The sequence below is a fragment of the Gymnogyps californianus genome, chromosome 12, assembly GCF_018139145.2.
Source record: "Gymnogyps californianus isolate 813 chromosome 12, ASM1813914v2, whole genome shotgun sequence".
In the NCBI taxonomy this organism is placed as follows: domain Eukaryota; kingdom Metazoa; phylum Chordata; class Aves; order Accipitriformes; family Cathartidae; genus Gymnogyps; species Gymnogyps californianus.
This window is the reverse complement of record NC_059482.1, coordinates 9,514,818-9,537,910: the sequence shown is the minus strand read 5'-3', so window position 1 is coordinate 9,537,910 and position 23,093 is coordinate 9,514,818. Positions and strand designations below refer to the sequence as shown.

General features: G+C 36.1%; 1 protein-coding gene across 1 annotated transcript in view; it reads left to right on the top strand.

Moving 5' to 3' along the window:
- Positions 1-23,093, top strand: part of CDH11 (cadherin 11) — a 269,341-nt gene that overhangs the window by 224,890 nt on the left and 21,358 nt on the right. The window contains exons 5-6 of the mRNA XM_050903720.1: positions 1,468-1,599; positions 22,035-22,430. Of these exons, the coding sequence (XP_050759677.1) occupies positions 22,203-22,430 (228 nt within the window). The 5' untranslated portion in view covers positions 1,468-1,599; positions 22,035-22,202. The remainder of the gene's footprint in view (positions 1-1,467; positions 1,600-22,034; positions 22,431-23,093) is intronic.

The following is a 23,093-nucleotide window of genomic DNA, read 5'->3' as shown; positions in this document are numbered from 1 at the left end:
CTGAGTGCTTTATATATTAGTGACTTGGTCATCACGCAAAACATACCTTACTTCATAGAGCTTACCTCAGCAAAATTCACTTTCTAGGAATGTGTTTTTTATTGAACGTGTATCACAAATTTTTAAAACAGTGAGTCAACATGTCTGCAGTCACAACTGGCAATAGAAGCCACATGGCTTTATTTCTTCCTTTGATGGAGTAAGTGTGAAATACGTTTGTGTAATATTGCAATATTGAATATGTAATAGTCAGTCAATGCCTATTCATTTCTCCTTAACACTTTTGATAGCAACTTTGAAATTTGGCCTGTGCTGCTGAACTATTTTTTGCAATTAAAACCTGGTTGCTGTAACAGGGGTGAAAAGTGGGTATAAAATGGAGGATTGATATAGATGAGACAGCTTTAACAGTTAAATACTGCAGAAAAATTACTGATTTGGATGTATCAACCCAAATTACAGAGGCTCTTTTGCAATAATTCTTCCTAGAAATTCTCAATTAATAAATTTGAAAGTACTGGGTAATCTAGCCTGATTTATTTGGCTAGAATGAATCCTAGTCCTAGGATTCATTTAGTACCCATTTCAGAATCTATCAAGGTATCCAATGAGCATCAGAAATACAGTGTTTACGTCAGTACATAACAATAGATCACACTGAGTAGTTCTTTTGTGTTCAGTCACATTAACTATATATTTTACTTGTGTGGGAACATGTTGTCAGAAACACACAGGATGATGACGGACTGCTCTGTGAAACTGTGAGCATTCTTAACTTACTAATTTAAATTCAAGAAAAGACTTCTCCTCATAAGAAATTATTCAGCTGGTTTCTTTTTGTTTCTACACCCTTTATACAGACTGTCTCAACTCACTAATCCATTTATGAAAGAATTTTAACCACTGAAACAACTATAGATGAACTTCTCACAGGCAGAGGCACCTCTTGCTCATTTTCTTACTTCAAATGTTTTATCCTAGGTATCTTTTCCCTACTGTAGTGGTAGTTCTACTTACTGAAATAATCTACTCCTTTCTCCATCGTAATGGTAAAAATACTAATTTTCTAATATGCCTTTAGAGCACTTAGAAATGTTCAAAGCACATCTTGTTGGCTAATGGTATCTGCAGCTGTTACTTTTTTCCCTACAGTGTGTCTTGTATTGGATAATGTTCCCAGAACAGATTTTTCCATAGAACTCTGTTTTTTCAGGAGATAATGAAAAAGATGTGAAGGAATTTTGATATGGCCTCCAGCATTTTAGTTATGGGAACATTCTTGCAATAGTAAGTCTGTTAAGGTAAAAGCTTTATTAATTTTCTCCTCGGAATTATAAGTATTATTTAATTGCTAGTCTTTAAACTCTCTTTAGGCTACTGTGATAGTTTATAGGCTAGACTTAGTTTTCTTTTGTTATGGTACCAACATTACATTGGATTTCAAATGAATTTTTTCATTCTTTGCAGCCAGAGCTGAAGTACTGGATAAGTGGCAGCAGAAAGCTTACCATCTGGATTGTCATCATAGTCTTATTAAGTGGCACTTCAAATGTGTGGAATATGCTACATAAATTGGCAACAGGTTTCCAGTGGGTGAAGGTAAGTAGTACATCCAAACATATAATCTTCTGAGTGATGTCAGATATGCGTAGCTAATCTCCTGTTTCTATAGTGTCTACAATATTTGTACAATATAGGGAACATTTCTTCAATGACTAATCCCTCACTTGATGTGTGCTATCAGCCAGTTTTTCTCATGCATCGTAGAGTTTATCCATTGGTCTTGATTGTGAATGAGAGCTGATGCTGTAGGATACTGACCGTCCTTCTATGTCTGTAAAGCATGGTTTGATAAGGTGCATTTTTTGCATCACATCTGTTTAATTTCTTGTTTAAAACATCAGAGAACCTCTTGAAAACTCACAGCAATGTAGCACTGAAGAACAGAAATCTAAGAAATTTTCTAATATTTAGGTTTCCAACTTGATTTTATCAGTCAAAAAGGTTCATACTTTTCTTATTCTAGGCCTACATGAGTGAGTGATTAATTCCATATTTGGTTTATTTCTCTGATACTTTTTGCAATACTGAGCTTAATATAACTGCTCAGGCTTGGGTTAGAAAAAGAATTTAGTGGTCACCCTTAGGCTTCAGAGAAGGTGGCTGTGGAAAGTGTGGAAATAGAGCAGTATGAGAAACCCTAGACCTAAAAATAGTTATATCTGCTGCTCTGATGCCTTTAATTTTTCATATCCTCTGTGACTTTCAGTTGTGCTATTATTAAAACCAGTGATTCCACAGAGGTGAGAATTGTCCACTTACAGGAGTATCCATGCTTTTTTACAATTAACACAGAAACAGGTTAAATGGAATAGATAATAAATATGTAAATACTATCATTTTTACAGAATCAAAGACATGATCCCATCTGAATTGTCTAGGCTAAAGAGTACAAAGCCAGGATATTAAAGCTCTTTGTCTAGCTGACTCATTCACATTTTTTACATTCAATGCACTCAAGTCCTGCTTGACAGATGCTTCATTTCTGTGGAAATGTCCTTGAACGATGATAATCTTATTTCTGGCAGCCAAATGGGCCATATACTTAAACATCCTTGTGAGCAGCTATGTAGGATATGTGTTTATGGTATCCACCAACTTGTTAAGGTAGACTGCAGCAATTAGTATCAGGCTGAAACAGGGTGTATTTGACAGTGATACCGACAGCATTCAATTTAATTTAGGTGCGAAATGTGTAAGCTCCTTTGCTTCTTAGGAAGAGCTGTAGCTCAGCATGTGAGATTCTTATCCTGTCATTCACTAAACACAAGGGCCAAATTTTTCACACAATGCTCAGTTCTTGTTCAGATACAGCTTTTCAATAGAATGAAGTTAAAGAGAGCTTGGTTTGACTGAAGACTTCCTGACTAGGTTTCAAATTCATATATAGGTATCAAGAAGACATAGGAAAAATATCTTAAATTAGTTATGCGTTCAGTTTCTCTGAGTCTCCCCTCCATGCACAGTTATGTGAATTTTCTCACCACTGTTTCAGTTCACCTCTTCTGGCATTTTCTTATATCTCAGTTCAAGGTTTAGTTCAGGCCTCTTTGTACTCTTCTTGTTCTTGACTTCAGAGCTACACTTCCAAGTAGATTTAATTTTTACGAATCAAAGGACTGTGAGGAATTACCTTAAAGGAAAACTTGAAGGCCCATCACTCTTACTAGTATATGAGATAAGTGAATTTAACAAACTAGGTCCCTACTCAAGTTTTTTCCATGTCTTATCTGAGAAACTGTTGTGTCTATTTTCATAGACTTTTTTACATTTCAGAGTTCAAGCAAATCTCTGAAAGAAAGCTTCCTGCAGAGTGACTGTGGGATGTTCCCTCTGGTTGGATTGTGAAGTGCCTCCCTGCAAAAGAGGAGGAACAAGAACCGCTTTTGTTGATTATCATGTAAACCTAGGCATCCATATGCTTCTTAAATTCTCTTCTCTTCTTTTGAAGGAACTTTCTTGAATTGTTTCCAGCTGTGCCTGTTCAGGGATGCAAATTTCCTGTTATAGTATCTAGATAATCAAACAGCTGAGAAGGTAAAGTCTTCATGTTTAACTATTGTTAATGGAACAAAGAACAACAGGGCAAACAGAAAGGTACTACTGAGCTCGTTTGGAGCTATACCAGAGGCTTGGCTACTCAGTCACACCAGAAGATGGCCAGTAGCTTCATTAAGTGGGAATATCCTGACCAGAGATTTCCTTCCTATACTGCTTGGATTTTCTATACTGAAGTTCTAGAGGGAGTGAGAGTAGGCACAACAGATAAATTTCTTCTCAATTATATTATTCTGAAAAGCATTATATATGAATAAAGGGTCCATGGGACCCCAAAAAAGAATACTGCCATATTTAAAAATCCCTCTCATATAGGATGAGAAACTCAGGTTCACTTACTGAATATATTGTATTGTGTTGTGTGTGTGTGTATATATACATATATATAATATACAGTGTTGTATACTTTGCCTCTTTCATATCTAACATCCTTTTTATTATTTGTTTTTAATTCTCACATAGTAAGCCTAGACTATAATGGGAAGAACATGGGATTCCTGACATACAAAGTAGATCTTAGAAGGAAATTGCTGTATAGTTTTGTTTCTGCACAAATGCCATGTGGAAAGAAGATTAATTTTCAGTTACTTAGAATCCCCCTGCCTTATTACAGTGCTAGCACGTTTAATGATGCCTACATATCTGAACAGAAAGTGTTACATCTCCCATTGCCTGCTTTATCCTGTATTACGTCTCTCTTCGTTTCTATACAAGTAGCCATTTATATAGGTTTTAAGACCTGAATTTTTGAATTCTCAACTTGAACCCACAGAACTACAACTCAGAACAAACACCTAGTATATCTGCAGGATTAGCTTATTACATATATTTTTGGAAGGATATTAGTAGTCTAAATGAAGTAGGCTCATATATGAGGGCAAAAGCTTTGATTTCACTAGGGTGACGCTCCAAAGTACATCGAATCCTTAAGTTCTTAAAGCAAGGCCTGAGAGTGAAATGTTAAGAAGAGTAGTCTGCTTGTGTCAGTCTCATTTCACATTAGAGTCTGAATTTTTTACTTCTGCTTTGTTGGTGCTCTTCAAGACTTGCTTGAGCTAAAACACCTTTGGAAATATTGTTAGAATAATTATAAGACATACATCCTGGGCAAACAGATACCAAAGAATGATGATTATTTTGTTACAAATTACAAAGACTTCTGAAAGACATCAAGTGGGGAAGTATGTTCATACTGCCCTATCTCTTATAGTCTCAATACCTCGTAATATGGACATTTTAGATTTTCCTATCTGCTTTTAATAGAAAATTATTTCTATGAAGTACTGTTGTCTTGAAAGAATCTTGACTTTGTTGAAATGTGTAGTTTGTTGTTGGAAACAACTAACTTGTACCTGAACTGAAATTCAGGTCTCAGTGACAAAAAGTTTGTTTCAGCTCAAATGCTGAAACAACTGAGTCATCAAACACTCCTCTCTGCATTTTCCCAGCCTTCTGGGAAATTCCAGCCCTATTTGGGCTGCAGTGTGCTCTGCCCTGTGGGCTGGAGCAGCCTGGCTGAGATAAGTCACAGGAAACTCCTGAGGTTCCCCCAAGGCATGAGATTTGCCTAAGCAAAGGAGAGACTGCACTGCACAAACTGCAGAGACTGGCCATAAGAGGAGAAAAAGGCATTAAAAGATTGATACATTGACTAAAAAATTCACCAAAAATCCAATTGCTTATGAGTCAAAGCAACTTCAAATATTTTGCATTTAGTTGTGAAATATGTGTTCAGATAAAATTAATTTTTGGCAAAATTTCCATAGTTATTTTAAGGTGAGAAGTATGAACCAAAAGCTAAATCAAAGTCTTTCAGAAACAATTTTGATGGGAATTTATTGAGAAAACTGTTGTCAGCTTTAACTATAAATGCTCTCTATAGTTGCTCTCTTTGGGCTTTACTACTACTACTAATGATAATAATAGCATATATTAAAACATACAGCATCGTGCCTCCAAGAACAAACACACACATCCAGGGCTAGAAAAAAATAAGAGAAAACTAAATTTTGTGTCTTGCACATATGTATTATATATAAAAAGATTACTATGTACTCAGCCATTCAAAGTTTCATATACAACAAAAACTGTCTTGAATTCTACTCAGAAGCTAGTTTGCTGTCTCAAACATGGAAATATTCTGTATGCTATAAAATAAAAAAAAATTTAGTGTATTTAATTCTTTTGAGGTATTTAACCAAACCAATTACTGCATTCTTAGTCACAGCTGAAAAACTTCTTAAAAATGGCTTCAGTATCTTTAAGGAATACTTGCTAATATAACCATGCAAACATATGCAATTTATGTGGCTTTACTAATCTGTATAAACACTAATAAAGTCACACAAGTTGTGATTGGTAAAATGTAATGTAATGCAAAGGATTTTCCCACTTTATTCCTGACAACCTGCATTTGCATCCATTCAGGTACTTTATTTTAAAATGGTTTTTCAATTACATTCTAGTGCTGTAAGGGAAAGCCTTTTGACAAAGGCATGACATAAACTATTTATATTGCAGCTCCATCATAGTTCCCATAGCTAAACTAGACTGGACAGTTCATTAAAAAGAAAAATTAATAGTACAAGGTTGCAGGGAAACAATAACAGATTATGACTGGCCTGTGGCAGCCCACTGAATTCATGTAGTGGAATAAAAATGATTCCCTTGTCTCGTAAATGAAGGTTTGTTCCAAGTTTTTAGGCAAAGTCTATACTTCTGTTCTTTTACAGGAAAAAGCTATACAGTTTCTTGTCTATGAAAGCAATACTTTGTAATTCCTGCAGAAGATTAATATGTACTCTTTTGGAATGGAAAGCACATATTTAAGAATCTTTGAATGCATAATAACAAACATAATATAAAAGAGAATAGAATAGAACACACTAAACAGCTACATCAAAGCAAAAAACTAACCTTCTCAGAGCTGGGCAGAGGCATGGAGGGGCAAAGTGAGGGCGGAGTCAGGACTCAAGCCCATCTTTTCTTACCTAAGGTAGTAACTGCTCTAGACCAGTCTTAAAATTGCTATACGTGTGTGTGTGCCAAAAACGAAGTATTTGTGATTCAGTGGCATTTCTTTTAGGTCCATTGCCGCTGCCTGTGTAACATCGTATGTGATTTATCTGTTGCTTAAGGTTGTTCTTAAAGGTATAACCAAGTCCTAATGGTTTCTAGATGTTATTGCATATTTTCCTAGTTTCCTCAAGGTTTCATGGTTCAAATTTTCTGTATAATTCTGGTATGTGTGGCAAGTACGCAGACTTATACTTTAATGTTGAAATCTGAGTTTTATTATACAAATGCTATAAATTCCTGTCTCAGAAGATATTTCAAGGAATATGGGCTCTGGGATCCATTAACCATTTCTTTTGGCCGGTAGCCACAACCTTCTACTGAATTCAACAGGATAACAGGAGAGGCCAGAAAAGGGGAAGTCTGAGCCAATATAATGTTTGGAATCAAATACAGGACTGACCCTCCAGGGTATTCTCTGGTTCTGTTTATGAACACGATCTTCTTTTAGAAACAACAGCCTAAAATACTGAAAAGTCATGGTTCTGGAATGCGATCCCCTTGTACTGTTACAGGTTTATGCCTACATTTACAAGAGAACTTGGGTAGTTGGCCTCCCATTCTCCCTTCTCTCCCCCCAAAATAGAAAAACAGATTATGTAATCTCAAAAGTCTGGTCACTCGGAGAGGCCTCATGGCTATCTTGGCTTAGTTTCATGCTATAAGCTATATTTTGTGAACTGAAGCTGCACTGAAGCAAAAATAACCAACCAACCAAAAGACTCCCTCAACCTCCTGAGCTGTTTTCATACTTCCACTGCGGGCAACATGTATGAGTTGCAGCATGTTGGAGAGAAGAATATTTCTTTTAATTTTTAAAGGGTATGCGTTTGCACAAACATTTAGCACTCACTAATGAGCTGTTCGTTTCGAGATGGGTACTAACTGCAAACTTCACTGCTATGTTCTGTTTACATGTCCAAAGGTACCACTTCCGTCTTCTCTCCCTCTCTGCCCTGCATAAGACACAGGAGAGAACAGCCCCATCACAGGGAACAGTCTTTCAGTGAATCACGACTCACTCCAAGGAAAGCTCAACAAAGACTGTGTTGTGCTGTTTCACAGTAAAGCTAGTGACCCAGTGGTTACTGCTACTTTGCTGCTTGCAGGATAAACAGAATAGTACAATAACTGTGTATTCAAGAAACCTTGCATCAAGTGGAATGACCTTTTTTCTCCTTGTAGATCTGTAGTGATTTGATTTGCTTAAAAAGTGCTTTCATTTAACAAATATAAAGATCAATTAAATGTTTAAGTGGGAAAACTTCCCAGCAAAGAGTAGAATGGTAATGGCTTTTTTAATAACTGTCAAAACCAACTCTCCTAAGGAGAGGTTGGTGCTCTGTTGGCCCGGTCATTATCCAGGTTACTTCTGCTCCCCACATGCTGTTACCTCCTTTCAGCACAGACTCCATTGTCTTTAACATGAGCTCACACATGGTTGACAACATTGTCTTTTGTTGGACTGACTGCTTTGCCTGTGAGAGGTTACCGGTGTGTTACATCCAGGTTTCAGACCAGGTCACTTGAAGTCTCCATCAGTTTATTATGCTACAGCTTGTGGAGCTCATTTAGGCCAAAGGAACAAAACTTATATGTAAAGCCAAGAATGTACTGTTAACCTAAAGTCTTAACAGTATAACCAAAGAGTTATTAGTTCACCCACGTTGAGCTCTTATACAAGTTATGTACACTTAAAAGTGATACACATAAGCTTTCTGTTATCTACCCTTTCTCTCGTGTCACACTCACCATCAGCTGCCTCTTAGGCAGATGTCTTCAGGCGGGGATGGGGATGGAGGGCCCTTGCATCCCAGAGCAATACGATGATGATTCCTTCTTCCTCCTCACTCTAGAATCCACCTGGAGTCATTTTTATGTTTGGTAATATTCTCCACATCTCCACACCTTGCACTTTCTTCATTGGTCTGTAGTTCCACATTACATCCAGTTTTACTGTGAATGGTGTGTTTTACGTATATTGAATATTGTCCTTTTGTTCTCTGTGTTATCTCTAAAACTGGTTTTGTGCAGCTTCCAAGGTTGCATTCGTTCAGTGGCCAGTAGCTGACCCCTGGTGAGCAGTTTACAGCCCTGAGGCCTCCACTATCATCTTGTACCTGGACTTTCAAATCTCCTCATATCATCCCATGCATGTCTTTATGCTGCTTTTTATTTGGGGGTCATAGATAGTTCGTTCTATACAGCATAGTGAATTGTTATTGTTATCTGTTCATTACAAATATATATATAAACCAACTGTATTACAACACACTGTCATCCAAAGCTAAGCAAAAAGCCAAAACAAATTAGGCAATAGTCACCTGGTCCTTAGATAACCTGGTGCAGCCAAATAAGTTAACCAAAACCAAGCCCCAGACAGGCCAAAACAAGTCCCGATAAAGCCTAACAAGTCCTAATGGGTCCTGAGGCCTGTGCTGTCAGCTTCACACACAGCCTTTGGCACGTTGCAAGCAATGGTAACACCATTTTACTGGCTTACAAAGCTCTGAAATTTTAACAAGTTCATGTTACACATGGAAAATTATTTTTTACTCTATTTAGTTAAACCCCATTATTAAATAGGCATTTATTTAAACATTCATATTAGCAATCTTACTCTTACATAATCATTCACGTCACGTATTATAGTTGGTTTAGTTATAGCTGTGTTTACAAATAGCATAGCATAATATAAGTGCCTGCGTATGACCTTCCTAATGAGTTCTTCCTGCTTATAATATATATTTATTATTCTTTGGGTCTGATTCTAAGCTCACTTACTGAAGCTTAAGCCAGAAGGGGTCCACAAAATTTGCACAAAGAGTTTAAAAAAAAGATCACGTTAAGTTTTTTAAGGCAATGTTTACCCTGACAGCCATTACATTTGAACAAGAAATATGTCTGTCTGTTCAGAAAGACGTTCCCAGTTCTTGGATGAATCCCCAGATCCAGTTTCTCCAGCTGGTGCCTGGCTGGTGCTTTATTCTCTCTGACCACTGGATTTCCAGGAAGCTATTTTTGATTGTAGGTGAAGTACAAATGGTACCAAATCATTCCTTTTCCTTTTGCTTGCTCTTGTGAGTTTTTGAGTTGAAAACACTGTCTTTTGGTCTTCGAAGTGGCAAGAAAATATAGGGTTAGCATTGCAGAAGAGCACTATATCACTATCCTTGGATGTGATTTTATAAAGACACCATAAAGAAATTCAAATGCTAATCCATATGAGTTAGTCTTATGCAACCTTATATTATTTACGGAAGAGATTTAAAGGAAAAAGGAAGATGAGAGTGTTCAGCATTATATACAAAGAAAAACATACCCACTGAAGTTTTGCATAGGCTTTTAAATGAAGAACTCCAGATTCTTTGTAATGTGAACAAAACCAGCAAGCATCAGTATTGCATTTAAATTCTGTGAAGTCTGAGATACAAGACTAGACCAGAGAACAAGGTAGAGGGTTATGTCAGCCTGTTCTGATGGTTACATCAGTGGATGCTACAGGTTGCTTAGCAGGTGTATGGCAAATTTGCACAAATATTAGGGGAATCTTTAGCAAAGTTAAAAAACTTAATCTGAGAAAAAACATAAACAAAACTCATGGTACACTCAACATACTGCAACTAACAATTTTAGTCTGACTTATAAGCAAGAGGAAAAGTGCAGATGAAACATAAAGTTATGTATTTGGAAATTACTTGGAACTGTGAAAGCCTCTTTTCTCTCCATCAAAGATGATAAAATTCAGAGATGAGAGGTATTTGATCTGATTAATTGCCATACACAGAACCTTCTTAATAGAACTATAGTAACCCGGTCTCCAAAGCCTCATGCTCTTGCAAACATGATGTATTTGTGCTCGCATGGAGAATGCCATTTTGTACAGTACACTTGCTCATTAGTCTTGGGCTTTCAGTCACCTTCATGTTGTCCAGCAGCTACTTGCTTCTAACGTGGTATTTTTGGGCTTCTAGTTCACACTAACTCTCTTGGGCGTAACACATATGGTCTTTAAAAGCTTTCTATTGACACAACTTCCATTTTCTTTCTCTATGCACTCCCAGGACTGTCGGCAGTCATTTTAGTTTGTTTCTTATTTCAGCTGTCAAGTGGACATTTCCTTTACAAAAACTAAAAAGGTCCAAAGTTTCTAAGTATTCTATCCTTCCTCCAATAAATGTAACAAGTACCAATGTATTTAGAAAGATTATGTTTAGTGACAGACTCTTTCATCTCTCTTTACCCTAATAGTTCCTTTTCCAGAAAAAACATAATTACTCCAAGAGCAATTTATTTAATTACCATTATGGGAGACTTCAAAGGAAATTGGTTGGATTGAAATAGTGATATCACCCTGGCAACTTTTTGAAAAGAACATTTTGGTAGAAAATATGCTGAATGTAAGGGTATATTTAATGTGAAAAAATGCTTAATCCTATTCTTTTGACTGAAACTTTCAGTCTTTTTTATATGTATGTGTATATATATACATGTATGTTATTTCTTTTTATTATAGTTATTGGCCTCTATTTTTCTTATATGAATATAAAGTCTTGCCTCATATTAATGTCATTCTATCCAAAAATTATGCTGTTCTCAGTCCAGCAGTTCTACCAAGTGTCAGGTTGTTTTCCTCTTTCTTTTTCACAAGCTCATTTTTAAGTAGCACTTCACTGGTCTTCATTAGGGAGAAAATGATCTGTTATTGATTTGGAAGCTAAAGCTTTACCTGACTGGACACATGTTCATTCACACTCAAGTACTTTTATACTGTCCCATTGGTTAAAAAAGACATTGGCGATCTAAGATGCAGAAATCTAAGACTGCTGATCTAAGATGCAGATGTATGCCACAAGTCCTGATTGTTGCACTCCTAAGGTCAAGACTTGCTCTTGACATCAGAGAAATGGTGGCAAAAGGTAGAGTATTTATATCTTCAAAATATGTAATGCACTTCCAGAATATATCTAATTATAGCTGATTCATAGCTTCAGCTATGAATAACACTAATTAAACAAATGCCCATTTTTGCCAATTTCCCATGACCAGCTTTCTGTGGAACATCAGTTTCTGAAACTAGGGCTTTTATACAAGAACAGCTATAGGTTCAAGGTATTTAAATTTTGCCTCTTCTGCATGATATCATGGCACCAAACTTCGTTCCAACTGTAGCAAGGCACTGCATTAAAACTATTGTTGTTAATGGTTTCTATCAGAAGAATAGAAATGAAGTGTTTTGTCACAACCATTTGTAATTACAGGTCAGAAATAGTGCCAATCCGTAATCTCTGGGATGTATCAATGTTTTGTATGATCAGTTAGAAATATGTAATGAACAGGTTTAACTCAAAATGAATTATGTTCATGCAAAATATACTGAATCATTTGCCCTTTTTTGCAAATGTATCATTTGCATGAAAAACAAATTTTAATTGCAAGCTGACAAGCCTGTCTTTTTAGTGCTATTTATATGCTTAGCATCTAATTGCATCACCTTAGCACCTCTTGTTGCATTTTTGGTTTTGTATCATAATATCGGGAATTATGTCTTAGTCCTTTATAGCTTTGGAACACTGCAAATACAGATAGTTCCTCTGATTTGTGCTCAGAGCAGGTCAGGCTGCACAGGAAGCCAAAGGGAAGGTTGTATCTAATGAAGGTGGTGTTTTCTTTGTGTTTGTTTGTGTGTTTGTTTTTTAACTTAAATGGAAATATTCTATGGTGACTACTTACAACAAGACATCTCAGAAGATACTTATGCAAATATTGTTTAAATTATAATCTTGTGATTTAATGGATTGTAAATAATAATTTAAATTTGCAGTTTTGGTCCTTTCAGCTGTAGCCTCCCATTAGGTACTTAAACAGTGATAGTCTCCTTTATTAGAGCTGTTTACGCTGTATTAGGAATGTGTTTGAATATTCCGATGTTATTATCTCATACTATCGAGCCAAAATAGGTCTCTTCACAGACAATCTCTGCCTATGAAAAAATTAATTATTGTTTCAATTTTTCATTCAAAAAATCTCAAAGTGGCTTTTATGCTCTTTATGGAAGAAATTTGCACTAAACTGGAACAGTTAAGCAAACTATCAAAAAGAACCTTACATATGCATGGCTGAAGGATCTGAACTCTTCCCTCTGCAGCTCTAAGAAAGCTGAGAAAAGGAGAAGGCTCTTTGATTAGAAATTTAGCTCTCACCTTTCTTTCTCTAGCAAATGTATTTGAAAAAGAGACTTAGTAATTCACTAACTTGTCAAGTTTTATAAAGATAAGTGTTACAGAGAATCTAATTGTGTGAACCTCTCTAAATGAGAGGCACAATGGTTGCTAGACTTAAACAAACTGCTGTCAGGGTGGTTTGCATGTGCTTCCAAAGTGGCAATCTTTTATCAGAAACTTTCCTACTTGAGGGAGACCAAACTGAAGGTGACCAGGGGATTGAGTAGTGTAGTAGAATTATATTCAAAGTGGAAAAACGTTTTGTAGAGGAACACATTGGTCATATAAAGACCACATAAGATGCTATAATAGTTTGGCATTTCAGCAGCGCTGCTGAAGCTGCCTCTAGAAATGAAGCTGTAAGTACATATTGAGTTTAGATTTCTGATTGCGTGGAGGCTGTCAGCCCTTCAGCAAGAGATTATAGATCAGAACAGAAATGGATTGCTTGTTGGAATTCTTTCTGGTTTGGTTTGGTAGCTGAATAGGCCTGCCTGTAGTCATTAGGTTTTGATAGGTTTTCAGTTATCACTCTTTAATCTTGACTTTCTATCTTATTTTTGGCAGAAACCAAAAAGACTGTCAGTCACAGCACAAGTGTTATTTAGCCATTCATAAGTATAAATTCTTAGAGAAAAAAAAATACTCAGGGTTGGCTTAGTACGTAAGTACAGCATTAGTAGTTGGAAGTAAGTTGACTTTAGTTGTCATTTATTTCCTGCTCAGGGTGTCATTTATAGCCACTTACATAATAGCAAACTATATTGAAACTAGCATGGACATAGGCTGCAGCTGTATTGGCCTTCGAGTATACAGGAAATTATGAGAATTCAAGTTTGTCTAAGATGCGCAAGAACACAATTACTATTTAAAATAAACTCTACCAAGAGATTAGTCATTACTTCAAATGACTCTATCAATCACCACGTTCTTTAATAAGACTACCTTTCTTATGCTAGTTGTTTTCCTGTAGAGTTTATGCTTAAAAACAGACAGCCTCTGTCACATTTATCTTAAGTGGATCTCCCCAGGGCAGCAAGTAAATGTAAAACTCTGTTTACAGCCATTTTTCATTTCCCAAGCCTTTTAATATCACTCTTTGAGGCTTATTTCTATGTCATTCACTTCATAATGTACTAAGTTGTCTTCCTACTTTTTACTGCTTTGTATGAGGTACACCAAATGGCAATTTTGCTCTTCTTGAATGAGTACAAATTAAATCAAAGCCTGGTGAAAATACTTTCCTTCCATGATGATTTCAGAGGTGGATACTGAAGGATATATCATATCATATTAGTCAGGAGGTCATTTTTCTTTCTCTTTCCTGCAAAATGACTTCTATTTTCAGAGAGCCATCATTTTATGGTTTTGTCTATGGTTTCCTAATACTGAGTCTCAAAGCTGCTACAGGAAAATATGGCTACATTTCAAAAACTATTCTTTGCAGCAGCTGGGGATTATTGGCTTTAAACATCTCAGTAATCCAATACAGTGCTATAAAACATAATTTAAAAATGCAGAGGATTAAGATTTCCTTTCATAGAATTCTACAGAACTCATAATAGGACTCTACAAAACGTACTTAGCATTTTTAAGGCAACTTCTGTTGCTAAAGATGAAAATCACCAGTTCTGTAAAGATTTTATTTATGTATTTAGTACATACAAATCTTGTCATGTCCTAGAATTCCTCTGTAGTAGGATACCCCTAGAATCTTGGCTGTTTGCACACCATATATAAAGTTATATATATGCTTAGCTCTGCAGAACTGCAACCTCAGATTATAATCCTGTACAATTGCATTGTGCTCCCATGAAAAACAGCAGAATATGAATTGGGGGGGTGTGAGGTTCTCATTATTCAGTGGAATAACTAAGAGAATTTTTTTCCCAAGTATCTCTAAATATGAAAAATTTCCTTTTCTGGACTAAATACTTTTGTCTCATAAGACTAATTACGTTTTGTGAATGACACGAAAGACTTTATATCAATTTGCATTCAGATGAGGGTTATTTGCTGTTCACTCCAGTGAGACCTGAAATACACTTCAACAAGAAGAGAGATTCAGTGTTTCAGAAGGGCTCACAGGGAGTTAGTTGCTGGTGGTCTGTTTTAGAATCACACGTTGGGAAAAATGAGCTTTACCCGTTACATATACAGCATGAAAATCTTTTCCTGTATCAGAGATCAGAGCTCTTGTCATTTAAACAAAACGTTTTACATTAGACTACTGTATATTGGCCTTTAATGCTTGATTCCCAGTAGATAAATGACTAGTATCGTGGGGTTAGTCATATTCATAAAGTCAGTTTGCTGGATATGGAGTCCTTTAGTTTTTAATTTTCCTATTTTGTATGTGATGAGTAAGGGCCATGGTCCTGGCACTTAGAGAGGGAACTCTGCTGGTGTTTGAATAGAGCTCTATGTCCCAATGCTGCCCTGGGAGAAGGGGTTCATTTGAGGAAGCAAAAATCCGTCTCCTAATGGGATGATTTCCTGACTGGAAAGACAGGCATAAAGCCCTTAACTGCTGGGGTGCAGCTGAAAGTTAAAAAAGCTGATATTGTCTCATCTTCCAGTTCAGCTCATTCCATTTAAAGTAGACCTTGCAAATGATGATACATCAGTGTTGCACCTTTCTCAATTCTGCATATCAGATAAGTAGCTCTATCAAGGAAAAATCAGGCATACTCTAGTTCCAGTGGAAAAATGCAATAATCCTAATTCTAGTCTTGTGCACATTTAGGGTACCTAGAATCTCATAGAAAGTTTGGCATTTTTCAGGACTAAAGGATTTATTTTAAGAACTGGCTTTGCAATATGTGTCATGCAAACTAGATATGCAGTATAGCAGATCTTGATACGTCGCATAACATTATTTCATGTAAGTAAAATGAGATGCCTTCTTTTCCACAAGTATGTTGTACAGTGAGTCTAAGCTAAAAACTATTCAAAGATTGGTCTGATAACACAGAACAGTTTAAAATCAAAAAGTAATTGAGAGAATTAAGTTAAATGTGGAAGGTACTGATTCTCAGTATTTTATCTTGTTTCATAAACAAAAAGGATCAGGCTATTTGTTTACCTTTATGCACCATTTTCTTGAAATGAGTCAAGGAAGAGAACAAAGTTTTGTTAAACAGGAAAAAATTAAATTAAACCAAATGTTAGGTTATCAAGATGTGTGAAACTTACTGGTTAGGGCTGAATAGCTTTCTGCAGCAAGAACTAGTATCCTTCAAAAATATTTTCATATTAATTTATATAAATTTCTTGAAAATACTTAAGCATCAGGTATTTGAATACAGCAGCCTACAAGAGGATAAAAATACATGCCAGACTGAACTCCTGCATTTGCACTGCTGTGCACGCATTCACCAATGCACATGAGTAATGGAACAGTTGTGCACAGAACTATTCCACATCCCTCAATTCATGTATTTTATTAAAAACTCTCAAAGTAGTTAAATTCATGATATGCCCTAAAGATTAACCAGTATGGGCTCAGTGGGACTTGACTGATTATTTGATCTGGAAATCTTTTTCCTACCTTCTTTCCATGTGAACTGCTCATTTTCATGACGCCCATTACAGTATTCAAGGAAGAAAGAGACTCTTAGCTAACCATTTAAGTTAAACCATGGAGCATGAGCCCTGAGGCTGCTCAGAACAGCCCTATCCCAAAAGCAGAAAAATGCCCAGGTTCTTGCTAGCTTTGCTATGCCCGATTACACAGAAGAGAGGCCCCTGCAAAGCTGGGTGCGTTGCCTGGCCACAGCAGGTCCCTCCCTGTCTCCATGGGCAGTGGGAGGCTCAGCCAGCTGTGCCCACTACTCCATCCTTATGCCCAAAACTCAGGCACTCTTAACTCCAGAACTAATATGATCCAATATTTATTCTGGCGTTAAAACACTATTCATTTCCTTGTCTGACAATAAAATTATTGTAGAATAAATCATTCATCTTTTTAGCTAATTCTAATTACAGCTAAAATCGCATTTGGACTGGGAGTTTGCTATATTTACTTGATACTTTTGCAAAACATTTCGGAACACAATCACCCATTATTATATTGCTACACTGTGCTTTTGACTGCTTCCTGCCAAGTGTATTTCTGAGAACAATTGCTATTTTAATGTATCATCCAGAAGTTATGGCCTAGACAAATCAGAAAAATTGTTTAGTCTATTATAATTTGGCATATGGTCATTTAATAGCACACAGGAAGTCAGCATGAATGTTTGGGATTATTTTTGCTATAAATATAATGAAAGAAGTTTAAAATTGGCTAGACTTCACTTCTGCGACTGCTCTTCTTATTAAAATAATCTTTGCTGGCTCTTTATTTTTGTCTGTTAGTCATCTATGAACAGGCATTCAAATTTGTGTGTGAAGTTTCGTAAAGCAGACTGACTTTTTAGATTAGCCTGTTAGAGTAGAGATAGCCCCGTAACACCACCTCTCTACTGTGCTGTGCGTTGAGACTCTCTGCGCTTTGCGGTCTCTCAGTGCGAGGGTGCGCAAGGAGAGTGGAGTTGATGCGTTGTGGAGCAGTCAAGACCCTGGCTCTACTCCATGCCATAGTCTGTGGACATGGTTATATCATTTTTCAGGTTAGATATGATAGATGTGTTCTTAATTAGTAGAATAGCATATTTCCATTACGAATGTTGATGGATTTTATTTTCTAATGGTAGAACAACAGACTTTTCTTATGTTAAAATTGAACTTATTAGCTCTGCATTTCCAGAACTAAGTAGCAACTACAAGTACAAAACATAGACATATTATCTATGTAGCTAGAAGCGCCCTGAAAGCACGTTCTCACAATTATTTAGGGAGGTCTTCTATTTCCATGCAAACATTTTGTGTATACACCTCACCATGTATGTTGTTTTTCAGAGTGTGGACTAGATATTGTTTTAACATTTCTCAGTCCTGCATACCTCGACTGATCAACTTACATGGGCAGCATTTGGGAATCTCATTGTGTTCATGTGCCTCTCTGATGTGATTTGGTCTTGTGTGGTGGCTGGTTAACTCTTGTTTTCCCTTTATCCCTGATAGAGCTATTATTCAGTACCAAAATTGCCAACGTTTGTTTGTATGCAGTTAAAATATGTTAATGGAATTCTTCCTTTTGAGAAAAAGTCCATCTTAGTTCAAACCTGGCATCCACTACATTTAAGAAAGTGGGAGGCAGGGTTTTTTTACAGATTTCTTAGGAAAACTTAGGATTTCAAAATTATATGTTGTGCAATTGTAAACAACAACAGAAAAAAGCAGGATGTTGCAGTTTGGTCAACTGCCCACTGAGATTTGCTTTGCTGTAGTTGAGGAATATAATCTATGTGCAGAAATAACAATGATGTTGAGGATATCTCTAAGATTGTGATTTTTTAAAAAAAGACTAGAAACATTCACAGCAAATGATTCTGACAGTTCACTGTCTGTGTAGTGTTGTGCAGTGCCTGAATAAAAGTGCTGCACACAGAGAATTTGCGGACACTCACCAGAGCAGCAGTCCAGTCAGCTGTGGCAATTGCCATCCTCAGATCTGTATTCCATGCTTACAGGATTATGAGGTATTTTTCCACAAGAGAAAAGGAATTGCTTTATAAATTGTTTAGCTCTTTTTCCATATTTTCTGCTTGAAGAAGTGGGAAATTGTAGGCTTTCAGCAGCTGAGTTAACGTTAAATATTTGAAAGGTTTTAAGTAGATTGTTTTGAAAAAAAAAAAAGAAAGACTTCTTTCTTGTTAATAATACTGCTTTGTTTTTTTAATGAAGTTTATTTTAGCTTTAATTTAAGAGCATCTTGTGCACCTTGCCTTTTAGGAAGAAAGTAGTTTATAAAAAGCCAAACCGTAGCTGTTTTGAATTTAAGTAATTTCATAGACTTCAGTGGAACCCTGTTGATTTATTCTATTAGCTTTTCTTATGCCGATAGGAGTCAGAGGGCTTACTGCTGTGGCAACCACTATGTAACTGAACAGAGAGTATGAACTTCACGAAGAGAGAAGGCGAGAGGGGCACGAGAAGGCCAGGGAGACCTTATTGCCTGCAGCTCTAGCTTTAATTGAAGCTTATCTAGCAGTAGGTCACTTGCGAAAGAGCCAACTTGGTATTACTAGCATGGAGTCCTTTCACATTATTACTCAAACCAGAAGCAATTACCATAAACGGCTTTAGTGATTTTTTTTTTTTAGCCCAAGTAGTGGATGAGAAAGAATAGGTTTCTTTATCTTGAAGACATGTAGCCTTATTGCTTCCTCTCTATACATGTATATGCAGAGGATAAAATGAAAGGTAGTAAACAATTTTTGCTTTAAATCCTTATTAGTAAATTAAGCATGGATGTGTGATTAATATTTTGTTTCCAGCACTTCACACTTGAATAGCTGATAATAAGCAGCATATGTATCAGCTTGGCTCTTCCATTATTGTTAAACATCTTTATAGAGTGTTTACTGATTTACATAACAGTATGGAGAAGTTTGGGAATAATGGTCATATTTGTTTACTTATTTTCATTGTTGAGATAATTATGTGATGTTAATGAAGAATAATTATCAATGAGTTTAATTTTCAAACGGGTCCAAAATCTAATAATGTCAGCAGTTTACTTACTTTTTTTTTCACAGCAGGTTTAAAAATGCACAGCTGTCTAGGTGTACCTTGCTATTTCATTTGTGTTTGGAGCATGTAGGCCCCATTTAACAGTCCAAGAGCCCAAGCACCTCTAACTGCTGCACGTGAATAACATGCTATAGATCCCTATAGCAAGTGTACTTGTCCAGCATAATTAGCTGTACTGGGCATGGCATTGAAGACTATTTGGCTCAAAGGACACTCCATAGCAAACTACATCTGAAACAGCAGTATTATTGATTAACTGAATGCGATTATGAAGCAGACTGAACTGGCCTTCATATGTAGAATTTGGTTACATCAATAAATTTCTGTAGACAAAGCAGCCAAAAGAGGTAATCTCAGAGCCTGCTTGCTGTGGGGTTAAATTTACACCTGCCACAAGGATGTAAATCCAGCGGTGTTTACTAAACAGGACAGAATAATTCATTTTACATCTGTGGGATGAGTAGAGAATTTGATGGCTTGTATTTAAAAGACTTACTATGGTTTAATAAAGTTAAATGATAGGGAAGCTTGGTAAGTAAATACTGCATACTAGGGGCTTCAGTTTTATTTTTTCTATGCAAAACTGGGGGGGGAAATAGTGTCCTTTCCTTTTAGAATTAACTATTATCATAGAAAGCCACTATAATAACTAGTGTTGAAAGGCTTTTCATATTTAAGCCATTTCCAAAATAGGTTAAATCTCAGTTTTCAGGTCCTTTAAGTCCTACCTTATTTTTACCCCTCAACAAAATGGAGATACGAAATAAGCTCTAAAACCACAGACCTAATACTCCACACTTCACACACATATATTGTGTCAGAATAAAAGCATTTTTCTGACCAAAATAATAGAGATTGCTTCCTTTTTCATGTCTTCCATGCTAGTATGAGTCATCTGTAATGTGACATCATATAACAATAGTAAAAAATTAAATGTATACACCAATTGTTGTACTTAATAAATATGTTTAGGAAAGCCAGATCATGTTTGCATCTGTATATGTGACTTTCATTTAATTCATGCTGGAGCCATTGTGGTGTTGTAATTGAGGTGATTTCAGTTTTCAATAAAATAAAAATAAAAACTTATCTTTTTTTGAGGAAATAAAAACAAATGTTTCATTCCTTATTTATGAATTCTTTATAAACCCTTGTCTATCAGTGTTGGGTGTGTATTTTTATGTAACTGTTCAAAGGGACATGGACGGGAAGACATGACTGCTCAGGATTTGAGAAAGACATCCCAAGATGAGTGGGTTTGGTACTAGTGAGATGTTTATCTGTTGCTGGAGTTATAGAATGTGATGTAGGTTCAAGCTTTTCCCTATATTCACATTTTCTCTGCTACAAATACTATGTGTAAGATCTCCTTATTTCTCATAAAAAATAATTCTGTTTTAAAGAAGATGGTAGCATATATTTATACATATGTCAGTATGAATATAACATTGAGTGTTTTATTAGTATCTTGCAGAAGAGTAAAGTGAATTACACTGAAAGCTGAAACAAACATCGTAGGGACCTTGTAAAAATTGGCTGTTCTGTAAAGATTGAAGGAGAATATATCGGAAACCCCAGGGATAAGTCAAAGTGGCCTTTATGATGGATTGTTAGCTGCTGGAGGTATAGACCTTAGTTCAGGTTTCACTCTATTATGCAATTTCTGCTTCAAATATTAATTCTGACCTAGTGTTTTAAGAATTATTAGAAAGTAAGAAATCAATATACTTCTGGTAATTTAAATCACAGGGAAAGTAGGAATAAATAGCCAAATCAATTGTTATATTATCAAAAGTATCTGAATATGTTTTTATTGGTTTGTGGCGTTTATTGTCACCAGCACAAAGACAGCAGAATTGGCAATCAATGCTGCTTCTCTGCTTTGATGACTTGATCCTCAGAGGGAGGTATAAGTGCTACTTCAAGGGTCTACATCCAAAATGTAGGTCCTCGGGGTTCTGTCAGCCACTGCTCCTGCCTAGAAAAACATAGGTAGTTATCTTCAGCATGAAAATCTCTTGGTCATGAAAAGGCCTTTTTCCAGGTATGTGTAGAAATATTCCATTCTTGATAAGCAAGTATCTCGGTATCTATCTTATATCTAAACTTATGGCTTAATGGCCTATATCTAAGCTCCAAAGAGGACTTAGATATAAATCAGGTATTTCTACAGTTACTTTGCATCTTGGGCTAAATCAATTTGGAAGGATCATGAGAGAATATGATTCTCTGTCTTTCAACTTCCAAGTGAGTGCCCTAACCAGCAAGTCAGGAGACTTTTACAAGGTGGCAGTTACACGTAACAAAACACCAAATATGCTCATTACTCAGTATTTCGTAATTATTAATACATTTTAATCTTCCTATTATCTTGAAATTTCCCAGGGTAGCCCTAGTTTTATTTTGCTTAATAAAAAAACTATTGCACCTCAAAGACATAAAAGAACTGACAATCTTCTCCATTTTACTTTCTTTCAGGAATTAAGTTGGGAAGCTGCAGAGCATTAAAGTGATGTGTTTAATTTGTGGTGGCATCCTATGTGCAGAACGTTTTATCTGAAACTTTTCAGTAGCCCCAAACTTTTTGACTTCCAAGGTGGAAGGGGTAGATTCTTGGATACTCCTGTGCCTACAAAATAACCAAAAATGAAGGAGGACAATTGTTTACATGCCGCTCTTATCTGCCTGGGCATGCTGTATTACAGCCATGCCATGACTACAGAAAATTTGAACCACACAAGGCCATCACTTCATGGTCACCATGAAAAAGGAAAAGAAGGACAAGTTCTGCATCGTTCAAAAAGAGGCTGGGTGTGGAATCAGTTCTTTGTTATAGAAGAGTATACAGGACCAGATCCTGTACTAGTAGGAAGGGTAAGAAAGAATTTCTTTTTCATTCCTTGATTAATATTATTAATTTATATTATTATTTTGTGAGTTGCTTTTTTCTTGACATTGCTTTTCTGTTGTATTAGCTGCTTCTTCAACAGCTACTTATTCACCTAGAATTAATCGTCTTATTGTAGCTCAATTAAGGTGCTAAGCAAAATACTAAGTGAATACAAATTTTTCCATTGACCTCAGCAGTCTTTGAATGAAGGTGTACAAGCTGTTATTTAACACAACAGCAAGAACCACAGCAACCACTTGGGCAACAATATGTCTCAAGAATATCTGGTATCATTCTCGGGTCTTTAAAAATAGTAATTAAAAATGTAATGTCTAACCCAGCAGCTCAGTAAAAGTGTAGTGCTCAATAGGTATTCCTTCATCCTTTCATTTTCAAGTTATCAGTAAAATTAAAGATATGAGGGGTATGTATAGAGGGAGATACATATCTGTGTGCACATTTGTATGTACACACATCCTGGACTAATTTTTTATTCTGTTACTGTCTAACACTAACAGAATATAAATACATAAATAAAACAGTATATTTGCCAGTTTATAAATGGTCAGCAAAACTATGTTGACTTAACCCCAGCACAAAAAGAGTGGAGAATAGGATCAATGACAGCAAATACCATTCTGGGTATT